General features: G+C 48.9%; 1 protein-coding gene across 2 annotated transcripts; it reads left to right on the top strand.

The window, feature by feature from the left end:
• Window positions 1-192: 192 nt before the first annotated feature.
• heatr5b (HEAT repeat containing 5B) lies at window positions 193-24,567 on the top strand. Of its 2 annotated transcripts, none has more exons than XM_035529632.1 (36): window positions 193-268; window positions 876-1,074; window positions 1,279-1,490; window positions 2,102-2,210; window positions 2,459-2,608; window positions 2,912-3,083; window positions 3,174-3,331; window positions 5,510-5,807; window positions 7,519-7,674; window positions 8,680-8,930; window positions 9,914-10,025; window positions 10,417-10,569; window positions 10,810-10,909; window positions 11,095-11,204; window positions 11,446-11,609; window positions 11,913-12,088; window positions 12,456-12,561; window positions 12,906-13,096; window positions 13,408-13,567; window positions 13,821-14,010; window positions 14,681-14,850; window positions 14,965-15,112; window positions 15,618-15,797; window positions 15,996-16,250; window positions 16,608-16,789; window positions 16,963-17,031; window positions 18,049-18,228; window positions 18,330-18,570; window positions 19,148-19,408; window positions 19,634-19,761; window positions 19,902-20,046; window positions 20,536-20,802; window positions 21,695-21,919; window positions 22,153-22,304; window positions 22,516-22,729; window positions 23,173-24,567. In XM_035529632.1, the coding sequence occupies exons 2-36, from the start codon at window positions 949-951 to the stop codon at window positions 23,478-23,480; spliced, it is 6,219 nt and encodes a 2,072-aa protein (XP_035385525.1). In that variant the 5' UTR covers window positions 193-268; window positions 876-948; the 3' UTR covers window positions 23,481-24,567. The 2 variants fall into 2 exon arrangements, with proteins under 2 accessions (XP_035385525.1, XP_035385526.1); XM_035529633.1 differs by having other exon boundaries at window positions 5,510-5,759.
• Window positions 24,568-24,965: the final 398 nt, after the last annotated feature.

Raw genomic sequence — 24,965 nt, forward strand, 5'->3', positions numbered from 1 at the left:
GTCATTAGCGAAACATATCATCCTGACCACAGCCTTTAAATAAGTAGCTGTTCTAACTGTATTTATCAACATATGTTCTCCACAATGTATGTTACAACGTTCACATTTAGATCGGGTGGGCGACGTGTTTAATACGCGCTTATGCCGTGCCTTTACTTTGAAAGGGTGTAGTAATTCCGACGAGCTAGCTGTCGATGCTTGCTTCACATAACGATAGCTAGCTATCTAGCTTGGTGAGCTTGGCACTCGAAGAAAAGAGCAACGTCAGGTGAGATGGCGTTTGCCAACTTGTTAATTCCCCGATGATATGAATTTACAGTAGTTGATTTGTCAGCTGTTTGGAATCCCACTCAGAATACTAGATGCTGTTTATTCAGAACCTCATTTCTGCTAGCTAGCTAAAGCTGGCTAACTGGCTAAGTGTCTGACAAGGATAGCTAACGCTAGCTAGCTTGTCAAATTGGCCTTCAGAAATTGATTTATATGACATAATATACATAATACCCATATTATACATAACACCAAGATTCAGAAGGTTTTTGTTAATATATCGCTATAGCCTCTGAGGACATTTCATTTAGAGTCCCAAACCGCTAACGATAACAAGCTCGTAACGCAGATGAGTTTAAGGACAAGTTAACGTTACCACGTAGGTGAACTAACCTAACCTAGCTAAATTACACGTTATACGTGTTCTTTAAATATGGATATATCCTCTATAGTTATTTGCTTTATGCTTAGCTAGCTCGCTCAGTGTCACAAAACAAAGATGTATTATAAAGAACACTTATAATATGTGACAGCAAGTTGATGTCTCCCTGCTTACTGATAGTCACGTTACTAGCTATGTGTATATATAACATTTATTTTTTCAGTGTACCTAAATAACCTATTCGGTGGAGTAGTATTCTCTTCAGAAGAACGTTTGACTGCTGTTCGTGCCTGCCAATGGAGCTGGCACACAGTCTACTGCTCAATGAAGACGCCTTGGCTCAGATCACCGAAGCCAAGAGACCAGTCTTCATATTTGAGTGGCTTCGGTTTCTTAATAAGGTTCTTATAACGGCTAACAAGGTAGGATGACTCATTTGTAGTAGTAATGTTCCTGTTGAAATGTAGCATCCGACGTAGTGATTATGACCTTAATTTTGTCTGCTCTTGGAGTAAGATACAGAGTCATATGGTGGTAAAGATTTTTGTGATTCAGTAGTTATGGTGTAAGAAGTAGTCTGATTCGAAATGGGCGACGTTACATCAGCATGGTGTCTCCTCGGTCAGGTCGATGTGAAAGAAAAGCAAAAAAAGCTTGTGGAGCAGCTCACGGGGCTGATAACCTGCAACCCGGGGCCCCCAACACGGAAGCTCCTGGCCAAAAACCTAGCCACGCTCTACAGCATTGGTGACACCTTCACCGTCTTCCAAACCCTGGACAAGTGCAATGACATCATCAGGAACAAGGACGACACTCCGGCCTATCTGCCCACAAAGCTGTGAGTCCATGGCTGGGGCCTCCCTGACCACAGTCTCATGCCGCACGGCTGTGTGGATGACTGGCCATTTGCTAGTCACTGCTGCCTCACTTCTTGAATAGACAGTGGGCACCGTAATTTGGCTTTTCTTGCTGGAGCTTGTGTGTGTGTGTGTTAATGGTTGTGCAAGATCGGCCTAAAATCTTACTGTGTTAGTAGAGTCTGTTCTGAATAGCATTTGAAAAGTGCTATTACAACTTTACATAGGAATGCACTTTAAGTATTGGTGGGTGATGCAAAATATAGCTTTTACAATTGTAATTACTGTTTAGATTTAAGTGCCATTCCGAGAAAGATATTGCATATGGCAAAGGACGCACTAACTTTTGACTGCAAGACCACACATGAGCAAGTGGCAAATGAAATTGAAGTGAGATGAAGTAAGGTAAAAGCACAGGGCTTGTAGTTCTGACCTAAGCCCATCACATCAAGCATTTCTGACAGAAAATCTAAGGTTGTCCTTGAATGTGGGTTTCTGCGTTAGCAATTAATGTTTAATTGAAAACCTCAAAAGCCATCGTTGCTGGCAATTACAGGGCTATTTATTTATTTATTTGTGGTCTGTTCTGCAGTGCTGCTGTGGCTTGTGTTGGGGCCTTTTATGAGAGAATGGGCCGGATGCTGGGAAGTTCTTTCCCAGAAACCATCAACAACCTTCTGAAAGCCCTAAAGAGCGCCGAGGTAAATCAGGCTTACAGAATCTGACCACACGTGCTTGTCAATTTCCCATATGTGCTCTTCATATGCTCTCAAGTAGTTTGTGTCCAGGGATGTGTGAATAGGCTGTGTGGGAGTAGTATTCACCGTTTCTTTTCACTTAAAAAGTGAAGGGAAAAAAAACCACTTTTCTTTAGAAAATACTTTTCCATAGCAACGGTTTGAATGACCCTCTGAAAAGCCTCCTGGTTCTCGCTGTGGTGCTCGCGCAGTCGCAGGGCCGCAGCGAAATCCTACTCAGCCTGCAGAAGGTCCTGAGCGGCCTGGGGTCGGCGGCGGCATCCTGCCACAGAGACGTCTATAAAAACGCCCGCTCCCTCCTCACCGACCGCTCCATGGCCGTGCGCTGTGCCGTTGCCAAGGTTAGTCTCGTCTGCCGAATCCAGCAGCCGGGTCGCGTGCTCCGAATAACAACGGTTAGACAGCCGGTAGACGTGTGTTTTTTTATTAAAACAAGGAAAATGGTTCTGTCATACACCGACTGTATAAATAGCCATTGTCTTGAAAGGCTCTTGTACCCCAAAAAAAAAAAAGTAATGTTCCAAAACATTGTTGGAATGGATGAATTTATATATGTGTTTTTTAAGTGACATGAAACAAGAACGTGTACGTTGGTGACGCTTACCCGACTGGATGGTGATTTGTGCCTCCCGCTGCCTGTCCAGTGTCTGCTGGAGCTGCAGGCCGAGGCCGTGTTCATGTGGACGGCGGAGCTGGAGAACGTGGCCACGCTGTGCTTCAAAGCCCTGGAAGGCTCCACGTACGGGGTGCGCGTGGCCGTCTCCAAGCTGCTGGGCACTGTCATGGCCTCCGCGCTCACGCCCAAACAGGCCGCAGGTGAGCCACGTCAACCACTCCGTCCTCGCTTTGTCTGAGCGACTCATTTCCTTTTGGCAACCGTCGTCGTCATCGTGTTTCCCGTGCCAGTGATGCGTCAGAACGTGAAACGCGCCACGCTGGAGGAGGTCCTGGAGCTGATGTCCACAGGCTTCCTGAGGGGCGGCTCCGGCTTCCTGAAAAGCGGCGGCGAGATGCTCAAGGGTGGAGCCTCGGTCAGCAGGGAGGTGCGAGTGGGCGTCACCCAGGTGAGATGGGCAGGTCACGCTAGGTCTGGCGTAGGCAGTTAACAGCAGCACCGTGAACTTACAGGTTTTCTCAGCACACCTGAGTAGGTCTGCTGAGGCCAGTGGGGATGAGAGCGGACTGGCTTTTTAGTAAGATCATCACAGCCCTTTTCCACCAATGAGGAGCTGGAACCATTCAGGCGCCATTCCACCAACATAAATAGGTTCTGCAACCCGAAAAGTGGGTTCCCAGCTGGCACCAAAGAATAGCACTTTGTTCAGCGTGAAGCATAATGATATGCAGGGTCATGTCAGGTTGTAGAGGAAAGAGTTATTGGGCAGTGGAGCTGGATGGGGTAATATGGCAGTGCATTATTTAGTGCTCGATGGTTCTGAATTCAGCTAAAGCAAAGCTGGAAGCTTAATGACAAAAGGTCGATTATATTAAACTTGGCCTACATGTAGAGTTATTATATTTCCTTGACTGTTCGATATTTTTATATTCATTATCTTAACATTGTTCATTGTCCTTTATTATTTCTTCATCTGTTATTGTTGTTATCCGTCTGCTTATCACCAATAGTTGATCCACACTTGCATTTTGGATGAAGCCAAACATCTGTAACAACCGCACAAATGCTCATAGGTGACTTATACGCTCTACCACCTTGGCACTGCTCTGTTGGTGACGCACCCTTGGTTCCAATAAATACTGGTGCAAGCGTAGCTCGGCTCTCAGAATATCACCACGTTTCTCAGAGGCAGTGGGCGAAATGGAGCAGCACCTACTCCTCACTGGTAGAAAAGGGTTACTCCTGTTATCTTTCCGCGTGAGCAGCTCCTCTGTGATGTTTGCGCCGCTAACATGTGGCTGTTCTTTTCTCTCTAGGAACACTGGGAATCTCTGGTCACACCCAGCTAGCAGCGTTCCTTAGACCATGCTCTCAAATCAGTGCTCTCAGTCAGGCCATCCTGTATGATCATGATTTACCACATATTTGTGCTCAGGTCTTTGGTATATCTGGACATTGAGTTTTATCTTTAAACGTATTTCTAATAAGCTTATTGTTTGCCACTCATCTGAGTCCTCACTGGTTGGGTCCTAGAAAATTCACAGGAAAATTGGCTTAAACATCACATATGATAGTAGCCTCTATATGACTGGGAAACAGCCTACCTGTATGGATGACTCCAGGTTCTCAGATGGGTGTGTATTTCCCTCCTTAACTCCCTGCTCTTACATCTTCAGTTTTCTTGGGAATGACGTGTGAGTTTCTGAAACGTGTCGCTGAGATGCGCAACTTTCTTGGGGGATTTGTTATTATTCAAATTGAGAGCAAGTTCATTACCTTCTTCCTCCAAAAAGATGCTGATCTAACAGTTCAAAGACCCTGATAAAATCTCCCCAGCCATCGAGCCTTTCTGTGAAACAAAGCAGCTGTGTGGCCGGATGCCGTTTCCTCACCCGGCGCAGAAAGAATCCGGGTTCTGACAGGTCATTTAATGCAGTTTGCTGTGGAGATGACATCCGCCATCACAGTGGTCACTGTGGAACTCGGCTATTTAGATGTCAGCGCTTTAGACCAGTTCATCTGCAGTGGGTCTGTACGCGTGTGGTGGGGAGGGGGGGCTTGGGCTCGAAAGTATTCTTATATACGATAGGAGGGCATTGCAGGCAAAAATTGGGGAACCAGTGAACGTATTTCGGGGCAGATTGTCCGTGGGATTAGAAAAGGCTAATTTCGTGACGTGACATGATTTTCACGCGTGTGAATTTGGTAGGACCCTCCTCAAAGGTTAGCGTGGTTCTATTGAAGTGTTATTTTTTCACACTGCGCCAAGGGTCTGAAAGTGAAACCCAAGTCACATCATCAGGCTGCTTGGTTAGAACAAAGACCCACAGCCACACCGACCTGTGCACTGGGCTGCCTGCCCCTGACTTTATAGTCTATGTAGGGGGTGTGTTAACCACAGCATTGTGGATTTGACCTTTTTGAAGCTGGTTCATTCATAAGTCACTTAGTGGAGGCACTTAAGTGTGCTAGTTGGCTTTTTCTGAAGCTTTACTAAAGAAAGCAAGAGAGAGAAACATCCCAGCATTTTCTGTTTTCTTTTTATTCTGTAACCATGGCAACGCACCAGAGCGGTCAAACAAACCCACCCGCTGTTGCTAACGAGCATTCCTTCCCTCCACGGCAGGCGTACGTGGTGTTTGTGACCACGCTGGGCGGTCAGTGGCTGGAGCGCAACTTTGCCACGTTCCTGTCTCACGTGTTGGAGCTGGTGGCGCACCCGCGGGCCACGCAGACACACGTGGAGGCGGTGTACTCGCGCCGCTGCGTCAGCTTCGCCCTGCGCGCCACCCTCGGCGGACTGCTCGGGGAGAAGGCCCAGATCGCCGCTGCCAAGGAGATCTGCCAGGCCATCAGCAAGCAGATGAGGGCAGTGGGTAAGGAGGAAAATTGGGGGGAAATATCCAGGTTCAGAGCACTACAGAGTAAGTACGCTGCCTTTTTTTGGTTTGTTTTTGTGTGTGCGCGCGTGTGTGGGGGTGGTCAATTCCCTTTTGTTGATTCACGTTTTCCTAAATCTCCCAGTCTGAACTGGGTTGAAGTGGGTACCCGGATACCTTTTTGTCTCCCTTTTTTCATTATTTCATTGATTTTTCTTTGCTTCTGTGAGTCCTCTTACTGCCTTACCTGCCTGAGTGTGGCTTGTGTTGTGCTGTCACCAGTAGGCTAGCTGTTAGACCGCTAAAGCCGTCCGACGGCGGGATGAAACAGGATTTCTGGGAGTGCTTAGCATTCAGCTCCTCTTTAAGAAAGTCACAAAGGTGGCTCATCTACTGACTCGCGTTGTTGCAACAGGAAACGGGCGATTGGCTGCAACAGTTCTTGTGTTAATTTGCAAGGTTGACACCCTCAGATAAGTAGCGCAGTGACTCTGCCACACATTTAACGGGCTGCGTGGTAGGTCTTGCTTAGAGCGCACAGAACATCCTTACTGCAGAATCCAACAATTTTGTCTGTTTTATACTGTCTGTCCTCTGTCTAATCAGATCCCATAGAGAGATATGGTATACACAATATAGCTACAGCTTGGGTGTTGTACAAAAACATGATCTCTCCTTTTACCGGGTATAAAAAAATAGTGGTGGTTTTTTTGTTTGTTTGTTTTTTGGCAACTGCTCAGCAGGTTTTTTCAAACAGTATCGAAGTAATTTCACTGGATGTCAGATTTGTCAAAAATCTCAAAGCATTGGTGAGGCCACGCACACGTTTTAGTGGGTGTAGACCGCTGAGGCGGACTCGCTGGGATTGAATGTGTTGGTGGCATAGCCCCTGGGACTGGCTAGAATATAGTGTATGTTCTGGGAGAATGAGTGCATTGCTTAGTCAACCACTCCGTCCAATTCCCTGGTAATATGCAGAATTTTCTTTTCTTTTATGACTAGTTAAAGTATTTATCGTGTTGTTATTAGTAAACTAGTAGTGACAGTGTATGAAATGACAGTATATCGTCTAGTCCTGTTTAATACAGAAGCAGTAAATGGTTCTCACAGCCAGATCTTTCATTTCATGCCTGTTTAAGCTTATTTTGAGTGAATTCTTTTTCTGTTCATGGACTCTTACTCTGATTTGCTTTGAACCTACTTTGAGACTCTGCTCTGTCGATCACCTCTTAATCTCCTGTGCTGTGTTCAACTTTGTTTTTCACTGTCTTTGCAGTAATGATGTACAACAAAAGGAATGGTTGTGTATTTTAGTCCTGAAATGGCAGTACACCTCAGGTGTATTCGGTCATTTTATTATATCATTTTATTGGATCACTCAGTGACAAACTTCTGTCTAGAGGGAATATTCTGTGACAAGAGGATCTGATTACTGTAACTTTATTAGCATGACATTCTCAAAGACAGTGAAAGGCAGAATAATCTGAATTTAATGGAAAATGAATTCAAATGTAATCTTCAGTCTTAAATTCAGTTTGATCTGAACTTTGAAATCTCTCAAATCGTTGAAGTATTTGATGTCCAGCTGGTCATGCATGTTTAATTCTGAATGTGAATCATTGTTGTGTAAACACATTAAAAGAAGAGAAGTGTTGAACAGACGATGCTCAAAACGCACCCCCCCCCCACCTCTCGCTCTCTGTCTACCTCCCTGCCCCTCATGTCCTGCCACTCTGGTACGTTGCCATGGTTACAGAAGCAGTAGTGAGCGACAGCAGCGGGGAGAATAAGGGTGGGGCGGCGGACGTCTCTGCCAGTCAGCACGTGATGGTGTGTGCTCTCAAAGAGCTGGGCAGCCTGGTCCAGAGTCTCAGTGCCACCGCCTCACCGCTCATACAGGAGCCTTCTATTGGTAACGCACGCACACACCACACGCGGGCACACCTAACACACGCACGCCCACACACACACACACACCGTATGCGCACACACACGCACACACAGCACGCACACACACGTGCACACACAGCACGTGCACACACAGCACGCACACATACGTACACATGCACACACACACACAGCACACGCACACACACACGCACACACACCACACGCACACACACACACACACACACACACACACCACATGCGCGCACGCACACACAGCACACACACACACGTACACATGCACACACACACACAGCACACACACACACACACACGCACACACACCACACACACAGCACACACACACACACACACGCGCGCGCACACACACAGCACGCACACACACACACCACACACACACACACACACCACACACACAGCACGCACACACACGTACACGCGCACACACACACACACACACACACAGCGTGCACACACGTACACACACACACGTACACACACACACGTACACACACACGTACACACGCACACACGCACACACGCACACACGTACACACACACACGTACACACGCACACACACACACACGTACACACACACACACGTACACACGCACACACACACACACGTACACACACACACACACACACACACACACGTACACGCGCGCACACACACACCCCTAATGGACACGTACTGAACTATATACTGTTTCAGTGTATACCAATGCTTTTGCCCCCATAGATTTTTAAGCACCATTATTTTGTTACTGTTATTGTTTTTGCCACGGTTAGAAAAATTCATGAAAAAGTTCAGTCAGTGTCATGATTTATGGTTTGAAAACCATGACTCCTGTGCCTCATTCACCAAATAAGCCACAAATGTGAAATGGTCACGATGGAAATGCTGCAGTTTTGCTATCATTTATTTATTTTTTCAGCAGTTTTTAAAAACTGTTGGGAGTCCTAGTACCTCATGTTGCACTCGACCGTGTGTGGCCCCACCCCCAGGTCTGCTGGAGACGGTGTCGTCTGTCTTGCTCCACCCCAGCATGGCGGCGAGGCTGGCGGCAGCCTGGTGCCTGCGCTGCGTCGCCGTGGCACTGCCCTATCAGCTGACGCCGCTCCTGGAGCGCTGCGCAGAGCGCATCAACTCCCTGAAGAGCTCGCCCGAGGCCGTGAGCGGTTACAGCTTTGCCCTGGCAGCCCTGCTGGGTGGGGTACATCAGTGCCCACTGGGCATCCCACACTCCAAGGGCAAGGTTCGCACCCTGGGCGCTGTACAGACCTTCTTGTAACTGCGCGGTTTGTTTGTTTTTGTTTGTTTGCTTGTTTTTGACGTCCTCTGAGGATAGTCGGCTTGGAGGGGGGTTGGCGTAGCAGATGGTTGGAATATGTCGTGATCATTTAAAAAAATAAGAATAACAATATCAGATATTTTGCAGTGTTGTGTGTAGTGCAGGAATCTACAGCCTTTTAAAAATTTCCAAGTCAGGTGTGTTAGGTTTGGATAGGAGGTCAATTTAATGCTTTGTGTGTGTGTGTGTGTGTGTGTGTGTGCGTGCGTGCGTGCGTGCGTGCAAGCATGTGTGCATATGTGGAAGATGTGAAAATGGGTTTTATCCAGATGGTGCAAGACTATGACCAGCAGGATTTCATGGTGTTTAGCATTCAGATAGAGCTACACTGAATATGTCTGATTTCACCCCCTGGTGACTGTGAGCCTGCAGTTGTTGGGTTTTTCTTGTTGTGGAGGGCCATCTGCTGGCGTGTAGTGTTAAATAACCAATTAAATAATGACAATGTAATTAGTTTTTCCATTTACCATTCTATACACTTGGGGTACGTAAAGTTATTTAGACAAACCAATGGCATTACAATAACAGCTTTTAGGAGTCAGTATAATGTTACCAAAGTGTATCTTTTTTTTTTTTTTATTGTGGTTTTTGATTGGTTGTGGTTTTTGATGGATGCCCGTGATGTCATCCAGAGTTAGAAAATGCATTTCCTGCACTTTCCATGTAGGATTTTTAAACATAACTTTGAATCAGATGTGTACCAATTACAAATTTTACTGCGTGTGTTCATTGGTTTTAAAGCATGCAAGTACAGGACAGTTCCAGTTATCTGTAACGTGCATGTTTGCAGTAGTGATAGTCCCAAAGCAGAGTTACATGTTCCGCTGGTGCACGACCAGACACACATCGTCCTCCCTAACCAACCTCCATCCACCCTGTTGCTTTAGATGGTGGTGAGCATCGCCGAGGACCTGCTGCGCTCGGCGGCTCAGAACAGTCGTCTCTCGCTGCACCGCACGCAGGCCGGCTGGCTGCTGCTCGGTGCTCTCATGACTCTGGGTGAGCGTGCCGCTCTTATGAAGCGCCCTGACCGGGAATGTACAGACCCACAGTTTTACTTGTGTTCAGATACAGGCTTCGTGGTCTAATATTACCGCAAATCTTTCAATGACTGCTGAATCACACGGTCAGGCTCATCTGTCCTGTACACCGTGAAGTAATCTGCAAGTAAAATGTTTGTGGCTAAATGAAAAAAATCTAAGAAACTTAAGTCACAGATTTCCACAGCTGCATTTACAGTACATTACAGTGCTCCTTACCAAACATCCACAGCTGGATGCTAGACCATGTGACTTTGTTACAAAGACTAGCTCAAGAACCTCGTTAATGGAGATGCCTACCTGGTGTTAAAGGCCAAGCCAGGCGTTAACGATTTCACAACCCCCCCCAGGATCGTCTCTGGTGCGTTACCACCTGCCCAAGATGCTTCTCCTCTGGAGGAACGTGTTCCCGCGCTCGCAGAAGGAGCTGGAGGCCGAGAAGGCCCGGGGAGACTCCTTCACCTGGCAGGTCACCCTGGAGGGCCGGGCTGGCGCACTGTGTGGTAATCCCAATCCCCTCGCTAGCCTTAACCCACAGGACTTACACTCTGACCTCCCTGCCTTCTATGGTAGCGAATATCACTTTTTAACACAGAGGAAATCACGACGGAAGTCAGCAGGGAACGGCCAACGTTACACAACTCAGTTGCGCCTATTTGCCCTCAGCGGGCTCCTGTCTGTCATGTCTCAGAAGCGTGTCGCGTTAAAAGCTGTCCCCCCCCTCTTGTGGTTCCCCCTTGCAGCCATGCGCAGCTTCGTGGCTCACTGTCCCGAGCTGCTGACGGAGGACGTGATACGCAGGCTTATGACGCCCATTGAATGTGCCATGACCATGATGTCCCAGTAAGTGGTGCTGCTGTCCTTCTCAAAATGCCAACCTGCAAGCGGCGCATTAAACCTAATTGGCTAATTAGCAGCTTAAAGGACTCGGACCGAGCGACAGGGTCTTGGAGTGCAGCAGACAGCTGGACTGGCTGCTGCTTGGCCCGAGTGTGTAGCCTCACCGTCTGCTTGTGCTCGTCCTTCAGCGTTCCCGCGGTGGTGAAGGTGCACGGCGCTCACCTGAAGGCCAGCGCAGCCATGGTCCGCCTCAGACTCTACGACATTCTCGCCCTCCTGCCGCCAAAGACGTATGAAGGCAAGTCGTGCTCAGGATGAATTCTTTAGTGAAGTGTGCGTGGGTGTCAGGTGTACGGCGCTGTTTTAGTTTCATGTTTTAGCCAGCTTGCTTTTATGTTTAATGTTTTGCTTCTAACATGTCTCCATTTTCTTTCCATTCCATTTTAAAACGTTATTGTTGTTATTATTATTTGCGGTTTTGTTTTTGTATTATGATAATGAAGATTTATTATTATTAATTTTGTTGTTGTTGTTGACAGGTAGTTTCAGCGCTTTGCTGAGGGAGCTGGTCGCTGAGTTCACCCTGACAGATAATTCAGCTAACACAACCACATCACTGCTGCGGTCCCTCTGTCACTATGACGACAGCGTTCTCATGGGCTCCTGGTTGCAGGAGACTGACCACAAGTCCATCGAGGACCAGGTGACCCATCTCTGTGCTTTTACATCTAGAGTGTGGTCAACGTTCTGTTTCTTTAAAAGGCAGACCTCATAAAGCATCTTCTCTTTTAAATACTTCTCCTTTGCAGTGTCTGTGGCTAAATTTACAGCTGCAGATGAATTTTCTGTGGCGACGTAGATGTAAACTGGGTATATTGGGCTACTGTTTGCAGCTGCTCTATAAACTCCGGCCGTCACCCGTCCTCGGCCACGTTTATTCATTCTGTTACTCTTCTCCACCTCTCCCGGCTCCCTGCGTTCTAACGGGTGCGCCTGTTCCCAACAGCTGCAGCCCAACAGCGCGTCAGGAAGTGGTGCCCTGGAGCACGACCCCTCCTCCATATACCTGCGCGTGCCTGCCGGGGAGGCCATCCCGGGGCCTCTGCCCCTGGGCGTGTCCGTCATCGATGCCTCCGTGGCCCTCTTCGGTGTGGTCTTCCCCCACGTCTCCTTCAAACACCGGTGAGGACTCTGCAGGGAGAAGTGAATTAGTCTGAGCGTCAGTTGACTCGTGTAGATGTAGCTGCAGATGTGCTTCTGAGAAACCCCTGTGTTTGGCCCTGTTCAGAATTACGTGCATGTCTACACAGGTTCCTTGTTTATATGGGTGTCTAATAGGACAAGCGTTGAAATGTCAAAAACGGAAGAAGACCTCGCATATTTCAAAACTTCCTCTCTGATTCTTTTCCTGGCACACATTAAAAAATGTTTCAAGAGTGGGTGGTGGTGGCGTGTGATGTTTGCTAAAACAGATGGCTGCTCTGTGTCTGTGTGTGTGTGTCTGTCTGCGTGTGCGTGCGTGTGTGCGTGTGTGTGTGTGTGTGTCCAGACTCCAGATGCTGGACCACTTTGCTGAGTGCATTAAACAGGCGAAAGGGGTCCGACAGCAGGCAGTGCAGCTCAACATCTTCACCGCTGTCCTCAGCGCCCTCAAGGTTCCTCTTCAGACCTCACACACAGTGTGGACGTCAGTGCCTTCCTACTGAACCATCTGCAGATGGTCCACATTTTCGCTCACTCCTGTCTTCCAGCACACCTGGGCTAAATGAACAAGAATATTGGGAATGGGCATTGGTGTACGTTGTCTTGGGGTGTCCCTGGGACAGACCTGAGAATAGTTAAGTTTGTATGTCTGGCCAAGCAGGTATAAAGCTGTAGAGAAATCTATCAGTAGACCTCTAACACTCTAAATCTAGCGGGAAGGGTTACACGTTTGGGATAACTGATTCGTCCGAGCAGTGATTGGAAGATGGTACATTTTGTGCGTGCGTGTGTGCAGGGTCTGGCTGAGAACAAAAGCACCTTGGGCCTGGAGGAGGTGCGTAAATCCGCTCTGGCGCTGGTGATGGGAGCTCTGGACAACCCCAACCCCATCCTGCGCTGCGCGGCCGGCGAAGCACTGGGCCGCATGGCTCAGGTGGTGGGGGAGGCCACCTTCATCGCCAGCATGGCCCAGCACAGCTTCGACAAGTAACGGCCGTTATCGCAAATTGTGTTTTCATGGCCTTTTTCATGTATTGGTTCACCTGGTGATGCCGCGCCATGCGCATGTGGACAGTAGATGGCGCTGTGGTGCTGGTGCATTTTGTTTTTGCTTGAGGCAGCATGGGGCTCTTAATATGTTTACGTAGAGGAGAGTGCAAGTATGGCTGCCCAAGTTTGTCCTGTGCAAAGTTGCACATGGACGTTGTAGAGTTCAGCAACGTGTTTTTAATACACTACTACATCTGTAGAGCATCAGTTGTGTCCATATTGTCCTGACGGACTGCTGTTGTCGACAGGCTGAAGTCCGCCCGGGATGTCGTGTCCAGGACAGGACACTCTCTGGCTCTGGGCTGCCTGCACCGCTACGTGGGTGGCATCGGGTCAGGCCAGCACCTCAAGACCAGCGTGAGCATCCTGCTGGCGTTAGCCCAGGACGGCACCTCTCACGAGGTCCAGGTGAGCGCGCGGACACTTGGGGCTTTTGCGTCACGCACAGCTCCCCTCGGCCTGCAGCGGAGTCACGCCTTCAGAAGGTTTTTGGATTTATCGATTTACCAGAAAAATGTGGTGCAGATTTCTGTGGAGGGTGTCCCCAGTAGAAAACTGGTGTTGTGGCTGTACGTGTCATGGAAAAACATAACAGTGGGTCATAACAAATGCGCTGTGTCCTCGTAAGCGTGTGTGTGTGTGTCTGTGTGTGATCACGCAGACGTGGGCGCTGCACTCTCTGGCTCTCATCGTGGACTCCAGTGGTCCCATGTACCGAGGCTACGTGGAGCCCACCCTATCCCTGGTTCTCACTCTGCTGCTCACAGTACCCCCTTCACACACCGAGGTGCACCAGTGCCTGGGCCGATGCCTGGGCGCCCTCATCACCACCGTGGGGCCCGAGCTGCAGGGTAACAGCCTTACACCCACCTCATAGCAGCTGCGTCACAGTACCACGCAGTAATGGTGTTCAACTGCTGGTTCAATCCTTGCCATTGGTCAGTGGTGTTAAAGGTGAGGTAGCACTGAACGGTGGGCTGGGAGGCAGATTTGCTCCTGAACTGTACAGGTGGCAGTAACCACCTTCCATCACGTTCCCAACAAGACAGCATGGGCAGCATTTGCAGTTAATGGGGACAGTTCTCTTATTTTCTGGCTTCAGTCTAGTTTACAGTAGTTTACAGACTGACCCGAAACCCTTAACACTTTAACCCTAAACAGACCCGGCTGGGCTGGCACTTCAGGGGACAGGGAGAGGGTCTAAAACTAAAGCCAACATTTTTTGTTGTACTGGAAGAATCTCCAAAGCATAAGTTACTCAGCCGAGGGCCTTCAAAAAACCTGCAATCCACGAGAAAAGAACTGCGTTAACGAGTTAGCAAGCTTCATTTGAGGCGGACTGATGTCAAACCCAATATTTTTATTGTTGTTTTCCTGTTTCTTTTTTGTTTTTTTTGTTTTTTTTTCAATTTGATTGACTGGTCACCTTGCCAATCACAGTGCTCCTGCCTGCTGTAACCGTAGCGGCTGGGACCTGAATAAGCCAGTGAGTCACAGAATGCCGTTGTCGTGTGTCTCTAGGCAACAGCGCCACCATCTCGACCATCCGCTCGTCGTGCCTGGTGGGCTGCGCCATTATGCAGGACCACTCGGACTCTCTGGTGCAGGCGGCGGCGATCTCCTGCCTGCAGCAGCTGCACATGTTCGCCCCGCGCCATGTCAACCTGTCCGGCCTGGTGCCCTGTCTCTGTGTAAGCCCACCGCTCCACCCAGACATACCGGAGGGGATCGCTCCTTACCTTGCGGTCTTACTCTGTGTGTGTGTGTGTGTGTGTGTGTGTGTGTGTGTGTGTGTGTGACCTCAGGTGCACCTGTGCAGTTCTCACCTGCTCTTGCGGAGGGCTGCAGTTGCGTGCTTGCGGCAGCTGGTCCAGAGAGAGGCGGCCGAGGTTTGTGAGTACGCGATGAGTCTCGCCAAGAAGAATGGAGACAGCAAGGAGAGCACAACCATCAGTACGCATCACACACACACACACACACACACACACATACATACACACACACACATACATACACACACACACACACACACACACACACATACATACACACACACACACACACACACACACACACATACATACACACACACACACACACACACATACATACACACACACACACACACACACACACATTCACACACATACACACACACACACACTCTCTCACACACTCACACAGACTCTCACATACACACACACACACTCACACACACACACACACACACACACACACTCACACACACACACACAGCTGATCCGGAGAGAGGCGACCGAGGTGTGTGAGTAATCTCTGAGTCCGTTGAGGGCCGTGTCGGTTCCCCAGTGGTCACTACAGACATTAGCACCATACTCACTTGGTAATCTTTCCCATCATGACCATTCCCTCGTGCTCGAGTGTGTTTCTGGTGTGTGGCTGTTGTAAGTGTTTTGTTTAATTATTTTCCCTGTGGTAGACCTGAACATCACTGAGACGGGTCTGGAGGGCGTCCTGTTCGGCATGCTGGATCGTGAGACGGACAGGAAGCTGTGCTCAGACATCCACGACACTCTAGGACACATGCTGTGCTCACTCGCTGTGGAGAAGCTCTCTCATTGGCTCAAACTCTGCAAAGATGTCCTCGCGGCCAGCACAGGTATCCAGCGCCTCTCGCGTCTTAAAGCTGCATCGCTCCACCTAGTTTGATGATGTCGTCCAGGTCCACCAGGAGCTAATCAAATTAATATTTACAAAATGTATGAAAGATGAGTTGCAACCATTGCCTCTGATTCTTGGGTGCAGGAGTTACCCAAGGTGCTCAGCCTGTAGGTTTAACCGCTCGCTTGCCTTGTAGAGGCCGGAGGCGCTGTGGCATTTGAAGTGGAGAAAGAGGAGGAAGATTCGGAGAAGAAAGACGAGATGGACGATGACACCATGTTCACGGGCTTGGGCGAGGACGACAAGTCCAAGCCCTCTGTCGCCCCCCGCTGGGTGACGCGGGTGTTTGCAGCCGACTGCCTCTGCCGTATCATCCACCTGTGTGAAAACGCGGATAAGAACCACTTTGACCTAGCCGCCGCCCGGAGCGTAAAAGCCAAAAACCCCAAAGGTAAAGGCCATGAGCTCTTGGTGATGTCGTTCTGCATTATTGCTAAATACTGGTGAATGTCCAATTCTGTTTATAATGTCCGGACCATTTGTTCAGCTCCCGTGTTTTGAATTTCTTGATTTAATTTGGGTTTTTTCAGCCTTTTTGTTTATCACGAGTTACCATTAAGGATGCGTCTCCCAGCACGTATTCTACAGTATTGAGCGGTGGTTAGTTCAGATAAGGTTTCCTGATTGCCACAAGCTGGCAGGTGTAACGAATTCACCAAGTCGACCTGCTGACACAGAATAACGCTGGGAGATAACATGCACACCTCTGGCGCTTTTCCCATTATCCGTGTACTTCGTTGTGTCATAGGTGATCTGCTGGTGCTTCACCTTTCGGACCTCATCCGCATGGCCTTCATGGCTGCCACAGACCACAGTGACCAGCTGCGCATGGCCGGACTGCAGGCCCTGGAGGACATCATCAAGAAGTTTGCCTCTGTGCCGGAGCCAGAGTTCCCTGGTCATGTGATCCTGGAGCAGTACCAGGCCAACGTGAGTCTGGCTCTTCCCTGTACACTCACTTTTCTGTGATGCACCTTTATGATTCTGACCTGCTTACAGGTCGACTTGCTCAGTTTTACAACTGTGGTGTGATCTGTTATCAGTTTTACAACTGTGGTGTGATGTGTTATCACGTTTCTGTTTTGGTTTTTCTTCCCCGTCAGGTAGGAGCGGCGCTCCGTCCGGCCTTTTCTCCCGACACGCCCTCCGACATCACAGCCAAGGCGTGCCAGGTAAAGCCAGATCTGAGAGAGTGCACGAGCCCTGCAGATCCTGGATGCTGTCACATCTGTACAGCTCGCGCTCTTCGTCTCCTGGTGCTCACACCGTCAGCTTAGCTTAGCTTTCAGTCAACTGTCTCAGTGAGGAACACTACTCACACTCTGTGAGTTAGTGCTGCTTCATATGTGCGATGGCTCTGTGGATGGCTCGGGCAATAAATGTCACAAAATTAGTGCCACGCTTCATTAGGGTACTTTTCCTTTCTGATCATCCCTCTTGCACCATTCTTAAATTATTTTAAAGAGAGCACGTGTGGTCTACACGTGGGTCGTACTGGCGACGTGAAGCGTATCCGCACGGAGAGAGACGTTTCGGCCTTGCTATGGGAAATAAGAGTGTGTCATCTGATGGTTGACCCCCATCCGGACATCCTTGACACATGTAGTTTATGCTCATCTCCGATACCCCGTGGTCGGGGCTTAGCAACCACGGGTTCCCAGTGAGCCGTAGACCCGCATATGTGAGGATATGTGTGAGAAGTGTGCTTTCACTACTGGGCCCTGTGACAGCTCGCCTTGCCGTGATTGGAGCAGAACGCTGTGTATAGGCCGTGTTTCCATGTAGACAAATATCCTGCTGCAGCCCTTACAGGGCTGGGTTTCCAAACAGCTCTCTCGCGCTCTCTCTCTCTCTCTCTCCCTGATTTAAGATGATCTTAATGCTGCATTGATCTTAGGAAACATGGCCCCAGTTGAGACAGAATAGAGGTGATGCCAGCCACAATCAGGAGTGTAACGACAGTTTGTGCAACAAGCATCACCTCGAGTTTCACTAGTTCTGCACATGCTGATATGATGTTGACGGGGTCGGAAATAACTGCAACTGTAGAAGTGACAAAAGTAACCACTAGTTAGGATGAATCCCCCGAAGGCGCCGGTGAAATCCCACACCGGCCATGAGCTTGTGTTGCGTTTCTGTGTCTGTTATCATTTGCTGGATGCAAACGTGAACTTCACCCTTGGCTCCAGGTGTGCAGTGCATGGATAGGCAGCGGCGTGGTGAGCGACCTGAACGACCTGCGCCGCGTGCACAACCTGCTGGTGTCCTCTCTGGACAAGGTGCAGGCGGGCAAGAGCTCGTCCAGCCAGCTATACAGCGAGAGCGCCACCACCATGGAGAAGCTGGCCGTGCTGAAGGCCTGGGCAGAGGTACCAGGGTCGGGCCCTTTCCCAACGCTCTGTTCCCTGGAACTGAAACCTCGGTTCCTTCTAACGCTCTCTTGCTCTCTCACTCTCTCGCTCTCTCTCAGGTCTACGTGGTGGCCATGAAGATAAAAAAGGAAGCGGAGTCCAAGCCAGCGTGTCCCCTGCGGAGCAGCGAGGATGAGGAGGAGGACGTGGGCGACGAAGGAGACGTCCTCCCCCCCGACAGCCTGATCATGCTGGTTCAGCCGGAGCTGCCCTCCCTGAGCCGTCTGTGGTTGGCTGCGCTGAGAGACTACGCCCTGCTGACGCTGCCAGCCGAGTTCGCCAGCCAGCTGCCCCCCGAAGGTACTGCATCCGCGGGAAGGAATTCTCTCAGCACAGTCAGCGTGCTGCGGGATTTTTCGGGACCTTGGTGACTGAAGATGCTTGACGCCGTTGGGGCTTTTTGGGAGGAAACAAAAAAAAGACAATTATCTGTGGTTCTGTTTGTTGTTTTATGTTAAGTCCATTAGGCTAATGTGAACAGGTGGAGTATGTTGTCTGGTCCAAGCTAACAACTTCTCCAAGGGCGTTTTTGTGGACTGGAAAAAAACCAAAAACATTTTAAACATGGAGAAATCATTTTACGCAAGCCTCTTTGAGATTTTGAGATTCTTTGCTTTCGCTACCTGTCAGTTAACCTTGTGTAGATCTCCATGGCAACAGTGCGGCAGTAGTTTAAAAGAGCAAGTGCTTGACACTGGCCAGTTTTTCTGGTTGGCTTTTCTGTAAAAACAGATTCACAGTGTCCTGCAGGATGTAGAAGCACAGAACATTTACCCGTGTTGTTTCATGTAATTATGGGCTTGTACCGTCCCAAATGCAGTTTGACTGCACCAAACGGGTAGAGAAAGTCTGAAACACAGCCATGTTTGCGTGGCAGGTGGGGCCTTCTACACCCCGGAGACGATCGACACCGCACGCCTGCACTACCGCACCTCCTGGGCCCCCATCCTACATGCCGTGGCCCTCTGGCTCAGCAACACTGATTTCGGGGCCCTGGGGGGCCCTGAGGAGCCCCAGCCTGCCCCGACCAACACCGGTGCCACCATGGGCCCAGCGGGGCAGGTGTTTCCACAAGGGCCTCCCACCCCCAACAAAAGCCATGATGAACTGGTCAAAGACAGAATGCACCTGCTGTTAGGTAAGACTCATATCACAACAGCTAAATGTTACCACTGGACCAGAGAGTTGCTCTCAAACATCTAATATGCTTACGTGGAGACCTCTTCAACTTTTTGATCTCTTTAACTTGTTACGTTTACCACTTTTATTATTACTTTTCAATAAAAAAAGCAGGAGGGACAAGTAACCATTGTCTGACGGGGATGCGTTTCGTAAACGGCTTATCTCCTGCTGTGTCTCCCAGGCGTCAGCATCGAGTTCCTGTGTTTCCCACGGCCTGAGGAGCCCATCGAGAGGGTGATGTCCTGCCTCAAGGCCCTCTGTACGCTGTTCGAGTCCCCCCGGGCACGAAAACACATCGCAGAGGACCAGGTGTGACTGGGGAGAGAGGCAAACATTTGGGCTTAATGATAGCACAGGCAGCAATTTGGGTTGTAAACTCTGTGTGTGTGTGTGTGTGTGTGTGTGTGTGTGTGTGTGTGTGTGTGTGTGTGTGTGTGTGTGTCTTGCAGTTGCTGGCTGTGGAGCTGCTAAACGTTCTCCACAGGCTGTTGCTAACACGTGACCCTCCCAGCATCCAACTGCAGGTGACGGCCGTGGTGCAGGAGGCCATCCGCGCGGCCCACGACCACCTGGAGCAGCTCAGGAGCTCCACAGGTGAGCAGACACACACCTGCTGACTACCCCGCCTCGCCATTGGCCGAATGCCGTTTGGCTCTTAATGTGTCTCAGTGTGATATTTCTGATGGAAGGTGGTTGGATTTCCATCTCTTCATTGGAAGTCATCCTACTGATTCTCTGAACTGTTTACAATTCAGTCAGAAAGCCAGTTTCAACCAGACATGGACGCATCAACCGAATGTCATGCAAATCTCTGTATTTACATGAGGTTAGATGCCCGGCAGACATCTGGTACACGGTAGTGTTTTCCCTACTCCATCACACCGAGTTTTAGGACCATGTTGCTGCTCCACCACTGAATTCTTACGGTTCGGCTCCGAATATGAAAAAACAGGGCTGAGGCGACACTCTTTGGCCTCACACGGTGTGCGTTAGTGCCTGTTGGTGCCTCCTCGGTCTTGGTTGATGACACATCCAGTCACGGATGTTAAAACATTCAGGTATTTTTTGCCCATTTCGTTGCAGGTGCGGAGGAGGCCGGGGAGTCGGCGGGCGCTCTGGGAGAGGGAGGGGAGGCTGGCGAGCTGCAGCCGGGGAAGTCACTGGTGTTCGCCGCCATGGAGCTGCTGGTGTTCCTGCTGGTGCGGCACCTGCCCCGGGTGAGCGCGCGGGCGGCCGACTCACCCGGCCACCTGCCCTCCAAGCCCCAGCAGCTGTCGGAGCACGGCAACCGGCTGGTGGCCGCCGCCCTCAGCATCCTGGCTGAGCTCCCCGCACTGTGCTCTCCCGCAGGTACATGTATATACATACACACACACACATACATACATACATACATACATACATACATACATATATACATAAATATAATATATATACACACACACACACACACACACACACACACACACACACACACTCTCACACACACACACACACATACATACATACATACATAAATATAATATACACATACACACACACACACACACACACATATACACACACATACACACACACACATACATACATAAATATAATACACACACACACACATACATACATAAATATAATACACACACACACACACACATACATAAATATAATATACACACACATATACATACATACATACATACATACATACATACATACATACATACATACATAAATATAATATATACACACACATACACAAAGACACAGACTTGCGCACCTCATGCGCACACACACACCACACGCACATCACACTCACATTTCGGCACATACTAATTCTCACATTCCCACTCAGGCCTGTCACATACTTGATTCGCACACCCACAGAACACACATGCTCGCTCACACCCTGTTTCGTACAGCAACTTGGGCCCAGAGATCCATGACGATCAGAACAGTACCTCATCTTAGATTAATAACAACGGCTTGATCCATCCAGTTTGATCTTTTTCCATCTTTTTTTCTCTTCCTTTTGGTGCATAAATAGTCGTTTTGGCGGTTTAATTGCACTGGTCTGTAGTTCTGTTGTCACAGAGGTATTCAACTCTGGACCTTGAATACACACCCATTTGTGGATTTTCGAATCACAGGTTCATCAAATAAGAATGACTGACTATTTTTTTCATCACAACTGACTTACGGTACCTGGACTCTGAGGCCTGTGGTGGAATGTGTTTGCCCCCTTTAGGAAGCATGACCATCCTGCCAACGGTACTGTTCCTGATCTGCGGGGTACTGCGGGAAACTGCGGTGAGGACGCTGGACGGCTCCGTACCCCTGCCCGTTCCTGCCGCCCTGCAGGGCATCAAGGCCATCATCACGTCGCCCCTGGGCCGTGTGGAGAAGACCCAGCAGCAGTGGACCAGCCTGGTCAGGAGCAGCCTGGCCTCTGTGCTGGAGTATTCCCAGCCCGGTGAGGAAAATACGCGCGCGCACACAGTGCCACACACGCACAGGCAGACTGTGCAGATTACAGACTTTTTTATTTTATACAACCTCATCTAATACAGTCCATTACCTTTCTTTTTAACACATACGAGCACAATCAAGCATTTAGTTGTAGTGCTGAGGGAATGTCCTTGTTGTTAACATACTTTTCCTTGACGACACCCCCCCCCCCCCCTCTCATTCCCCCTCGTATCCCAGACGAGTCCAGACCCAGCACGGATGAGGTGAGCATGCTGACGGCCATCACGCTCTTTCTGGTCTCTGCCAGCGCTGAGTTGGTGGGCGTCACCCCCTTACAGAATGGCTGCATGGAGCGCTTCCGGAACGCCCTCAACTCCAGCGACCCGGCGGTACGTGACTCCGTTACTCATGCTGAGCCGCGTTTAGCCAATGAGCTTTCGGGGCTTTTGAGAACGCTCCGACTGGTCAAGGTTATCATCCCGTAAAGAAGCTGTTCACTGTGAATTCGTATGAGTGACACAGCGGGTTGTGGTGTGTGTGTACGAGTGCGTTCTCGCACTCGATCACATACTCTCTCTCTCACGACGCCCCTCCCCGTAGGTCCAGGGGCGCTGCTACCAGCTGCTCCTCTCCGTCTTCCAGCACTCAAGCCGTGCCCTCTCCACACCGTACATCCATGCTCTGGCTCCGCTGCTGGTGGAGAAGCTGAGGGCAGCGGAGCACGCTCGGCCCCGTACACACGCGGAGCTCCAGGCCCTGCAGGAAGGAGTCAAAGTGCTGGAGGGCCTGGCGGCCTTGGGAGAGGAGCAGAACCGTGAGTACAATGACGCACGGCTGGACACGGCCTGCCTGGACTGATGTGTCGAAGCTCAACATCTCTTTGACATTTAGGATCGGTGGAGCTGTCTGTTCTAGAAGACAATATTCCGATATTAAATATTGATGGGCAGATGTGTTCGATTGACTTCTTCAAAACAAAAAGTGCTACGGTTCGTGTTAGTGTTAAGGTTTGAATCCCAGTTGTGCCATGTCTCGGCACGGCGACGGGTGATTATTCAGGTGTGCGGGAAAACCTCACCTGAAGAGCAGCCGTATGGCTGAATGGTCAGTCGGTGGGGGTTGTGGTTAGATTATGTTGCGTAACACAGGGGGAAAACCATGTTAGCATGTACACGGTTTCTCACCCTAGCTCATCTTTCTCTAAAATGAACTTTATTTAATCCTGCGTACATGCTGCTCTTGTTTCCTGTGAAGCAGGTGTTCAGTTGCTGGCTCTCCTGGTGCCCACACTAATTTCCTACCTGCTGGATGAGAATGCCTTCTCCACCGCACCCCCAGCCTCCAAGGGGCTGCATGAGTTCGCCCTCCAAAACCTGATGCGCATCGGACCCCTCTACCCTGCTGCCTTTAAGACAGTGATTGGGGCAGCTCCAGAGCTGAAGACCCGCCTTGAGAATGCCATCAGAGCCAATCAAGCAAGCAGTAAAGCCAAGGCTACAGCTAGGCAGGCTCAGCCCACTGTGCAGGCCACACCCACTATTAAACTCAAGACTACCTTTTTTTAAGACCATTTATCAATTGATAGATTTTTTTGGTAAGGTCAATTAGATAAGCCCTGCTTTATTTTCCTTAAATCTTGGCCTCTGTGTGAAGACATTCTGTAAATAAGGATATACTGGTTTACTTTTAGTTGTTAGTCAGTCATGCTGCTGAATGTATGAGTGAAACGCTCGCCTTGAAGAGGCTCGAGGCGTGGGTAATGGGACATGGTTATCATCTTCATGAGCATTCTGTTTTTCCACCATCTTGATATTTCTTTGACGCTTGTAAAATACACCTTAATCAGAAAACACTGTCATTAAAGCACTTTTGTAATGCTTAAATGTTACCAAATGTTCTTTCCAACAATTCTTGTACAGTCTTTTTCTTTTCCTTAATGTCTGTTTTTGTTTCTGTTCTTGCTTGTTCCTATAAAGACCAATACCGTGTACAACATATGTCTGTCACGTCCTGGCCTTCGCCTGTATCCTTCTTCTACTTCCTCAGTTGATAGGTTCATGTGATGCAGATGGATTTTAATGGGGCTCCAACTACATTTTCTCTCCACCCTTGGCTGCAATTGCTATATTGAAGATGTATCTGTATTAAAAAAGGAAAGAAAAAGACATTTTCTCACAGAATTCTTGTTTGATTTATGTTGTATTAGGACTTTAAACTGAAAGCTATGATATACTGTGAATATTTGTTCCCTTCATCGACTTCCAGCATGGTCATGTGATATCTGCAACAGTTCTGCTGTTTAAATGTAGTCAGTGTATCTGAACACGTTAAAATGGCTGATCTGCCACAGTGGCACCTGACTCATGCCTTTTACTAACTTGTGTTTACTGCTTATCTTTATCCGTGCTCTTAATGTAAAGCATTTATGTAAATAGCAAAGACCAGGGAAACAATTCTAGTTGACAGAAAATACAAGAAACTGGAATGGACTTTGCATTAAGGTGTTGAACTGTTAAGCTGCAGACTGTCATCATGTTACAATATGAATGTTTGTTACGCACCGTGTCTGAAATGCGCTCTTTGGTTGTCTCATTGTTTCTGTTCCATGTCAACTAAGTAAATATGATTGCCACAATAAAAAGGATTTAAGCACTTTTGGTTTCGTATTTAAAGAGTCGCACACATTTTAAGGCCATATTTAGCAGTCATGCTATCTTGGTCTTTGCTGTACTTTGCTTTGGTCTTATTAAAAATTACATGTCTTACAAAGGCATTTCCCATTTACGTATTTTGTTGACGTATTTAACTTTGTTTACATTTTTTAGCCTTGTGCAGCCATATTTAAAGAGAGGATATAAAAGCCTCATTTGCTTTTGCATGGTTAGCTGACTTCCTCACTTCACTTTAGACGCGTGCATTTATTTATTATTTTATGGGTGTTATTGCCGCTCTGCCACATTTCACGCGAACGGAAACTTCCAAAGAACTACAAATCCCATCGTGCACTGCACCCCCCCCCCCCACACACACGCGCGTGTCGCGTCGCGGCG

Source organism: Electrophorus electricus, chromosome 9, assembly GCF_013358815.1.
Source record: "Electrophorus electricus isolate fEleEle1 chromosome 9, fEleEle1.pri, whole genome shotgun sequence".
In the NCBI taxonomy this organism is placed as follows: domain Eukaryota; kingdom Metazoa; phylum Chordata; class Actinopteri; order Gymnotiformes; family Gymnotidae; genus Electrophorus; species Electrophorus electricus.

Excerpts from the sequence above, each read along its gene's own strand:
- heatr5b (XM_035529632.1), top strand. The coding sequence starts at position 949 with ATGGAGCTGGCACACAGTCTACTGCTCAATGAAGACGCCTTGGCTCAG. Across the intron at positions 8,931-9,913 it reads TCCCACACTCCAAGGGCAAG|ATGGTGGTGAGCATCGCCGA; the intron begins GTTCGCACCCTG and ends CTGTTGCTTTAG. Across the intron at positions 15,798-15,995 it reads TGTCCTCGCGGCCAGCACAG|AGGCCGGAGGCGCTGTGGCA; the intron begins GTATCCAGCGCC and ends CTTGCCTTGTAG.